At 48.1% G+C, this 9,505-nt stretch overlaps 1 protein-coding gene and 1 long non-coding RNA gene across 4 annotated transcripts; both read left to right on the top strand.

The window, feature by feature from the left end:
• The first annotated feature begins 2,322 nt into the window (after positions 1–2,322).
• LOC106866629 lies at positions 2,323–4,849 on the top strand. Of its 3 annotated transcripts, none has more exons than XR_001407571.2 (4): positions 2,323–2,873; positions 3,333–3,438; positions 3,554–3,655; positions 4,378–4,849. It is a non-coding gene; the product is annotated as an uncharacterized LOC106866629 (long non-coding RNA). The 3 variants fall into 3 exon arrangements; XR_001407570.2 differs by having other exon boundaries at positions 3,304–3,438; XR_001407569.2 differs by lacking the exon at positions 2,323–2,873 and having other exon boundaries at positions 2,880–3,438.
• A 941-nt stretch (positions 4,850–5,790) lies between these two features.
• On the top strand, positions 5,791–8,083 carry LOC100834853 (probable sarcosine oxidase). The gene is made up of 2 exons (XM_003578315.4): positions 5,791–6,556; positions 7,200–8,083. The coding sequence occupies exons 1-2, from the start codon at positions 5,995–5,997 to the stop codon at positions 7,898–7,900; spliced, it is 1,263 nt and encodes a 420-aa protein (XP_003578363.1). The 5' UTR covers positions 5,791–5,994; the 3' UTR covers positions 7,901–8,083.
• Positions 8,084–9,505: the final 1,422 nt, after the last annotated feature.

Below are 9,505 nucleotides of genomic sequence, written 5' to 3'. Positions count from 1 at the left end.
TTGTCATAAGTCAAACTTCTTAAAATTTGATCGATCGATCGAGTTTATAGAAGAATCTACCAACATGCGTAGCTCTAAATTATTTTTATTGAATTCGTCATGCTGTAAATCTTTAAGGTTTTTTTGCTATTTCTAAGGCGACTGAGAAATAACTATTTCTAAGTTGATTCTTACAACCGTCTGATTCAATCATTGAGATCCATACAAGATTCATCCAAGCATAAGTGATGAGAAAATCTTGATCGGATGGTTAGGATTGTTGAGTGAGAAATACCTATTTCTAAGTTGATTGAGAAAAAAACACTCCCTATTTGATATTGTAGTATTAATAGGTTTTTCCATAAACTTAATCAAACTCGATGAAATTTGATTTAGACAAAACTAGATCATCTTATATTTAGGAACATAGATACTCCCTATTAAATTTGGTATCATTGCATTCCAATTCATTGTTTCCTTTGATCAAGAATTAGTCTATTAATATACCTTTTTTGTGAAATAAATTTGATATCATTGCATTCCAATTCAAGCTTATGATTTGTATCACATAAATCACACTTGACGAAGTAGTTCTTGGTCAGAGACTCGGTAAAAAAAACAAAATACACCCTTTTTAAGGAATGGAGGGCGTCGTATCTTTGGAACATATCATGCTTGGGGACACTTGAAATACGGATACCATCTTGGGTCCACTCTCATCTTCAAAGGTGTCTCCGTGGTTTGTAGCTTGATCGTTTGATCATTCAATTTCTGATCTTACTAGCTGCAAGCAGTTTATTCCTTGAAATTTTGACTAATTATCTTCATGGATCTCCTGATTTGTGTTGTCAATCACTCTAAAAAGTTTAAAACTCTTGTTATGGCCGACAATATGAAGGAAGATTGCAATTTGCAAGTTGCTCTTCCAACCGTGTGTGCACACTATCGGTCAGCAAAGATTTTGCGAAGATTGGGAAAGGGCACTCTCCTCATCCGAAGCATATTGTCAGCCTCTACATAGTTATAGTTGTAGATGTTATATTATTTAGGTTTGCCGGTCTCTTTTGGTCATATGGACACTGGACCATATGTAATCATGTGAACAGAGATCGAGTCTTACATCCCTGTTACACACCATAGGGTTCTGCCGATTGTCCTGGGCAAAGGATGCATGCATGCACTACTTAATAGATGACGTCTCCGATTAAGTTAATTCATTGATCGACTTGTGGATTCTCTGAGCTCTTAATACTAAGAGTAAATACATTGCGGTTCGTAATTCTATCTTAAAAGGTGTCAAGTAGTCCTTAAACTTTGAAAATGCACGTTTGAGGTTTTTTTAAGTTGTTCACTACAGATTTTAAGTGTGTATCTCCGCGTCTGACCAGGTGACATGACCGTATCAACGACATGTAAACCTAAGCCCACCTATCATGTAGCCTTTACACGGGTAAACTTGTAAAATCCCCTCTGCTTCTCTGTTCTTCCTCATCCGCGGTCCTCCCTTTTTCTGCTCTGCTCCGGCCCCTTCGGAACCCTAGCCGTCGACCAATGACCTCGACAGCGATGATGAGAGAGAAGAAGACTGCATCGGCCGAAGCAAGGACCCATTCGGAATGGGGAACCCTCTTCCCCGCAAAGAAAAAGGAACGGAGATCCCTCCACTTCATACAATAATGTGCTTGACTCACGCCGGTGAGCCGCTTCAGTCGGTCCATATCGTCGGAGTGGCCAGCGTAGTCCGGTGCCCAACAATCCTGCCGGAGTGACCCACGTCTACTGCTGCTCGGCTTCGCCTGTGAGGTGTAAAGTAGAAAAGAGAAAAAGAGGCCGCGAAATGGAATGATGAAACATGCAAAGGTTTTGAAAGATGATAATTGATATTTGGGCCCAGACCAGGTCTGTGTAAGACATGTGAAAAACAAATAAAAATATTCAATTTTTTAATTCTGTGCGTGTGTGATGGTTACGAGAGAATTTCATGTGCTTCCAACCCTTTATGTGTTACCGTGCTCCTAAAAAGTTTTCAAAAATTTCAAAATAAATTGAGTGGGTTCATAAGATATGTGTCTACCATCTTACAAAGTTTCAAACCCAAATTCATTATATGCGCAGAGAAACAAAAACGACAAATACAAGCATGAATAGTGTCAGGAGATTTGTCTTTTGTGTTTTTGTCTTTTTGCGACCTATTTACATCAACATTTGTCTTTTTTATTTCTCTACACATATAATGAATTTGGGTTTGAAACTTTGCAAGGTGACAGACACATATCTTGTGAACCCACTCAATTTATTTCAATTTTTTTGAAAACTTTTTATTCAGGGGTGCTACCGTCGTGGTCGTGGTTATTTCTCTCAGCCGCCATCCGGATGCAGCGTGGCGAGCCGGCGATCCCGGCCCTCCACAATCGCGCCCCGCCCACGACCACCGGCGCGCATACTGCCGCCTCCGCCGACACTGTGGCAGGACCGTGCGGGCAAGTTAGGGCATCGTATAGAATTCCATATCTCGTCCGCTCCGCCGCCGCCCATGCGTCCACCACGCCGCGTCGTGTTCTCCAGTCTGAGCCGGTGAGCCCGCGTCCTCCAGCGCTTCCATGCCGGCTATCCCTCCACCCCGCAACCGCCCCCGTGCGACGCCTCGCCGACGACTGCCGCCACCGGCAAGTCAGCCCTTCGCGGCCCCCGCCGTGAGGATTGCGTATATTGGGTAGGCGGAAGAAATCAATTCCGATGGGGGCGGAGCAGCAAGCGATGGCGAAGTTACGGGAGCGGGTGGCTTCGTGGTCCTGCTGATCTGGGATGCCGCTCATACGGGAGACTCTCTGTGCGCGCCTTACCTCCCCACCCCGCTCCATGCCTCCAGAACGTCTTCACGACAATCTGATGAGGTGAATGCTGATTGCTCTTTAAATGTTTGCTTAAATGCCTCTATGATTTTACTAGCATTCTGATGCAAAGGTGTAATAGTATGTCGTAAACTGTACTGGTAAAGCCTGGCCCTTAGCTGTGCATACTAGGTTACATCATTTCCTTTGTTATCGTTCTAGTGATATACTATGCGAATTGCCTAGAGATGCTCGTGTTATTCATAGAGATGGTGTGATAAGATACGGCAGAGATTCAGTGAAGTTGTAGAGCAACTTCACCGCGAGACTTAGAGCTTCCCATCTGCCCTTCAATCTAGATCCAACTATGTCTCCCGGTGCAGAGTTTGCAACTTCACTGAATCCAGGTCCGGCAATGTAGTGGCTACTGCCCAGCTGCATTGTCTTTCTGCCAGTGTGCATCCTTTTTTCATGTAATGATTCTTTTTGATAGATATGTCTGTCGGTTTGTGAGTTCATCAGTTCACCATCTGTCTGCCGGTGGCCACCGAAACCCCATGTAGTATGTAATGGCGGACTGGGCAGGCGGGTCGTTCAGATCGCCTATTAAGCTCCTTGCATCCCTGGTGTAAGTGTCTCTGTTTCCACTCTCTTCTTTCTTCTTGTTTATTGGTTCCCCTAGATCGATGGTTGCTTGATGTAGGACTTAACTAGTTTGCTTGGTTCCCCTGATTATGTTGCAGGGAGGGCGTCATGATTGTGTTGTTTGTGATCTTTTTAGAGGAAAAGGGCACATCCCCTGTTCCATTCATCATCAGACAAGCGGAACGACAGTGTTCGACAGTGTAAGCTCCAGCATAACTACAGGCTAATGCCACCAAAATAAAAACATGCCTGCTCCAGTTTGGTAAAGTGAGCAATATCAGGAGCAATTTCAGGGGAAACAGCAAAATAAGCACTACCCCAATCTTCTGATGGGTGCAGATAAACCCAGGGTTAACACCTGGCTGCTTGGTATCCATAAGCGAGATCAACGGCATAGATTTCCTTCACTTCATCACCAGCCTAGTCTTGGCCTCTCCATAACCTTGCTTTCTAGAAGTAGAGTCAAGCACCCGCAAAAAAAAAAAGTAGAGTCAACCGATCCATCTCCTGCCTTTTTTGCGCTTGGGCACAGAGGTCTCCAGCTTCGGAATGCAAGATGCAGCCTTCTCCACAGAACCTGCGTACCAGACCAGGTCACAGAGTGAAAGTTTAAGTCGTTTTGGAATTTCCACGTAGTCCACAACAAAACTGAGCACAGCATGTTAAGTAAAGAGAATTGCTTATTTCTGACCCAGAGCCCAATACCTGTGGAACATATCTGAAACCCCTGCCCACAGAATCTGAGCAATATCACATGAAAAAAACAGATGGTGTACATTTTCCTCTTCAAAAAAATGAAGGTCTGAACCCTGCGAAGGATGAATAACTTTCAAACAGCTTGCACATGAACAGGGTTAACTTCTCTAAAGTTTAGGACAGAATAAAGAGATTGTGTTGTTTCTGATCTTTGTTGTGCTTGCAGACATGCCTGCTGGTTTAGATCGTCGTCACCTGAAGGTTCGTTTCTGAGCTTTGAGCAGTTCTTGGCTCCTTGCTGCAAGCTACCAGGAGGCGTGCCATGTTGTGCTTAGCTTGCAGCTGTTCTTAAGAAATTAGGTGCAGATATGGCTACTAGACAGGTTGGCCAGTTATTAGCCTTGGTTCGCTGCAGAGCCATGCCATCTCATTATGTCGTGAAAAACTGTACCTAGCATTTTGTGTAAACCAGGGAACTCTGTTCTGTTTGGGGCGGGAAATGCACGACACCGTCAAATTAGCAACATGTCTTATTCTATTATTTTTTATTTTTTGCGGGAGATTCTATAGTTCTATTGGATCAAATGTATCTCTGAGCTTATAGATCAAACGTATTGTGCCAAATAGCACATCCTGCTATGCACCTGTAAATTTGATTTTGTTTTGCCTGAAAAACTTTTCTTGTTTCACTTTACTAATTTCATTGATTTACTAATTAACTCTTCCAATGTGATATACGGAGTACTGAATGAAGGAATGTCCATTGTTTCTGAATGTGTATGCAGATTCTGTCTAGTAGTTCCATAAATTTCTGGAACACGAGCTCTTCTCAGTCCTAAACGGCTGTGGAATCACCTAAAGTCTGAAAACCACACAGTTACTTGGACGAAATAGATGCTTTAGTGTGTTCTGGCCTTCTGGGCTTCTGGCTGAAACCTGCATTATACTGTATTTACATTGGTATCTTAGCCTAGAAGTCTTGTTTTTTTTGAAAGCATACATGTACCATTCATATCATACGAAGACCAGGTACAAGACACCCACACAACAAAGAGAAAACTGGAAGACACCAGGTCCCAAACAAAGAAAGAAAAAAACAAGGTAGCCCCTGGAAGTCTTGTTGACTGAGAGTTACATAGCGAATATATATATGACGTTCATGTATGTTGCTCTGGAGTCCTGAATCTTGATGCTGTCCTTCTATGCAATTTAAAAACGTCCATTTTGCATAATGTTTTTGCAAATTTTGACAAACCTACTGTCTTTTTACGTAATTTTGGAAACACATGAAGCACAGGAAACGTTATTATGAGTCGCTTCGGCTCCAGTCTAAAGAAATCACTCAAGAAATCATCTACGCACACTGATGAACGACAAGCTGCACTTTAAAGAAATCATCTCGGCAGCAACCACACACCCGATGCTTTTCATACGACATCTGTACGACAAGGCAGTAGCATCGTTGGATTGCCTCGCTATTTCAATCTGGATGGCTTGATGTTCCGTTGAAGTTAAAGTGGCATGAGGCCCTGAAGAACAACGATTCTGAAACAAGGACTTAACTATGACACTAAAATTGCCACCCTAAAGACCTAAAATTGTTACTCCATAAGGCAAATCTCAACCACAGTCGTTTGATGGACAACAGAACATTCGCTCCGGAAGATTAAAGAGCGAATGTTCAGCGACAAATGTGTGGGCAAACTGCCAACGCGCATCTTGTCTTCAAATACAGAGACCTGCCTGCCTGCCCTCGGCTCCTCCCTCTCCTCTGCCTCAACGCACCCTTCGCTCCCAACAGCAGCACCAGCCTCGTCGTGCAGAGCAGGAACAGACACCGCCCATGGCAGCGCCGGCGTCCGAGTCCTCCCGGCGGTCCTACGACGTGATCGTGGTGGGCGCGGGGATCATGGGCAGCTGCGCGGCGCACGCGGCGGCGTCCCGCGGCGCGCGCGTGCTGCTCCTGGACCGCTTCGACCTGCTCCACCACCGGGGCTCCTCCCACGGCGAGTCGCGCACCATCCGGGCCACCTACCCGCAGGCCCAATACCCGCCCATGGTGCGCCTCTCCCGCGTCCTCTGGGACGAGGCCCAGCGCGACGCCGGCTACCGCGTGCTCACCCCCACGCCGCACCTCGACCTGGGCCCGCGCACCCAGCCGGCCCTCCTCGCCGCCGTCGCCAACGGGGCCGCCACCGAGCTCCTCCTGGGCCCGGGCGCGGACGCGGAGCGGCCCGCGTGGGCCGGCGCGTTCCGGGTGCCCGACGGGTGGACGGCGGCCCGGAGCGAGCTCGGCGGGGTCATGAAGGCCACCAAGGCCGTGGCCATGTTCCAGTCGCTCGCCGTCAGGATGGGCGCCGTCGTCAGGGACAGGCTGGAGGTCGTCGACATCACCAGGAAGCAAGGTGAGTCACTACGGCCGACTAATTTCCTTGCACGCATTCTGCATGCGACGACAGCCACGCTGGCAGATCAGCACCATGCAAGCCACCATATAAGCTCTTCCATGGACCAGTTTGCTTTGTGCTCAACCTTTTGATTACAGAGACGAATTTTCTGGTCTGCCATTCGTGCAAATTTTACGATGGATCGAGGATTTTTTTTACCCGTATGGAATATAGTACAGATGAAATTTGTCTCTATGTGCTGAGTATGACTGTCACGTCGCATCGTGGTTCGGTCAATTCTACGTCCTTACATGCAAGTGCCTCTTTCAATATTGCCGAATTCTTGCACTTTTAATTGGAGCCGTACGTACCTTTGAGTGTCCAAAATGGTAGTCCTAATCATGGAAGAACCATACCTATTGTTTTCATATACCCCCATTTGTCACATCACATGCAGTGACTACATTATAATGGGACCTCGCATACAAGTGGTAGCTTACAAATTTAGAAGATTCGTGTCACCAATAATGTGCATGGAATCTTTCATGCTCTCGTTAAAAAAAATGGATCTTTGATATAATACTAAAATCACATATACTCCGTATTTAAATTCTAATATTAGTTAGCTCATGAAAATCAAAATCTTCCTTTTTTTTTCAAGGAGAAGAAACGATCATGGTTAGGACAACAAGCGGCGAGGAGTTCCACGGAGGCAAGTGCATCATCACGGTGGGCGCGTGGACGCGCAAGCTGGTGAAATCAGTCTCCGGCGGCGTCACGGACCTGCCGGTGCAGCCTCAGCACACGCTCATCTGCTACTGGAAGGTGAAGCCAGGCCACGAGCGCGAGCTCTCCGTGGAGGCCGGCTTCCCGACGTTCGCCAGCTACGGCGACCCGTACATCTACAGCACGCCGTCGATGGAGTACCCGGGCCTGATCAAGATCGCCATGCACGGCGGGCCGCCCTGCGACCCGGACCGTCGAGACTGGGCCGCCGCCACCGGCGAAGGCGAAGAAGGCGGGCTGGTGGGCCCCGTGGCCCGGTGGATCGATGAGGTGATGCCGGGCTGCGTGGACACCGCCGGCGGGCCGGTGCTCCGGCAGCCGTGCATGTACTCTGTTACCCCCGACGAGGACTTTGTGATTGATTTCCTGGGCGGGGAGGAATTCGGGAAGGACGTGGTGGTGGGTGCCGGTTTCTCCGGGCACGGGTTTAAGATGGGCCCGGCTGTCGGCAAGATACTCGTAGAGATGGCGTTGGACGGGGAGGCGCGGACGGCGGCGGAGGCCGGCGTGGAGCTCCAGCACTTCAGGATCTCCCGGTTCGAGGGCAACCCGATGGGGAACGCCAAGAGCTTCTGATCGATCGATGATATGGTAATGATCCAAGTTTGCATGATGTCCTCACCGTGTACATTGCACGCGGCACTTCGATTCGTGCATGATGCATTAATTTTGTTGTACAACTTCTATTTGTGGCTTATTACGTTTTCGTGAGTTTGGGACATTGATAATAATGAAGTGCGGCATATGCTCTTTGTATTCTTCCGAGTCTCGGGCCACTTGGTGATTACGAGTTTAATTTACATGTGCCGGTCATTTTGGCCCAAAGAGAATCGTAGCGTGTGCATTTTGCCCTCCCTCTCCACTCTCCAGTGCCATCGATATCAAGGCCGGATTAAGGCCGGAAGGAGACAAGCTGCATTGCGGCCATATATTAGACGGAGACGCGTCGAGGTTTCGCGAGGAATATTCATGCATTCCAGACAGCTATGTACAGTATGACCCATGCGTGAGTCCGCCATGTTCGTCGTTGTTAGCTGATCCCAAGCGTATACGTATCGCGTCTTGTCCCATTAGGCGTCGTCTTTCGATCTCGTAGAAACGAAAGAAGATATACGACGTGTACAAACAAACATATACACACACATGTGGGCACTACTTGATCACTCGATCCCAATCTGGTCCACGCATGCATGCATGGCGCATCGTCCTTGTCATAGCTGATGTGGCGGTACCGTCTTTCCACCCCATCCCCATACATATCTCCTGCAGCCTTTCTTGTCTGTCCCTGCGAGCACCAAAATATCTGATGAGATAGCTACCGATGACCGATCTGGCCATCTGGGTTGTTGGCACTGCAGGTAGAGCAGTCCGGACTGCACGGATCGATGCTGATAGAGATGGAGTACTGTACGTTGGCCGGACTCGTGCAGTACTGGGCACCGTTCATGACTTGACCTGGACTTGGCCTTGTCAAGTGAACCGATCGGACGAGGTTCACGTGTCCGGTCCCTAGGCCGTCCAAATTGGCTTATCAACGAACGAGCCTCTAGCTTGGTAGTAGTACTAGCTTGGTGGCATGGTCACTTTGGACAAGTTGTAATCATTCTGTTTGCATTGGTTAACGGAGTAGTGTGTTTCTTGCTGTAAATACTCACAAGTCAACCGAATAATTAAAGTAAATTCCAACGAGGCAGTCTTCTCACGAAACCATACTTTTCAAAAAAAATTCTCGCACCACCATACTTCTTCCGCCTAATTTTCTCAGTTTACTCAAAACCGATGTTTAAACGCATTTGGCATTTTTCCTTACAGTTGGGGCCCACTGTAAGGCCCATCCCATTTATGCATTGAGCGCCCCGCATATTTTCACATTTGGTTTCTCCCCTTCTTCTTCCTCTTCTCCGGCTGCCCCTGCTCCCCTTCATCTCCTCCTCCTCCAAACCGGATGCGGGTTCCTGCTGGAGGCACGCGCGGTGACGGAGAAGCAGTCCAACGAAGAAGCTAGCGACGGCAGTGGTCGTCGGGCTTGAGGAAGATGATGGCGTCGCGGCACCCCGAGGCACGGGAAGGCGCGTGAGGGAGCTCGCCGCGTGCGTGCCGGCACCGGGAGGAGGATGATGGTGGCGGCGGGGCAGATCTGGTGCTGGATAAACCCATCGATGGCCAGGTGCGGCGGCCGGA

The sequence above is a fragment of the Brachypodium distachyon genome, chromosome 4, assembly GCF_000005505.3.
Source record: "Brachypodium distachyon strain Bd21 chromosome 4, Brachypodium_distachyon_v3.0, whole genome shotgun sequence".
NCBI classification, from domain to species: domain Eukaryota; kingdom Viridiplantae; phylum Streptophyta; class Magnoliopsida; order Poales; family Poaceae; genus Brachypodium; species Brachypodium distachyon.
Note: the sequence above shows the minus strand (reverse complement) of the source record. Positions and strands in the feature narration are given on the sequence as shown.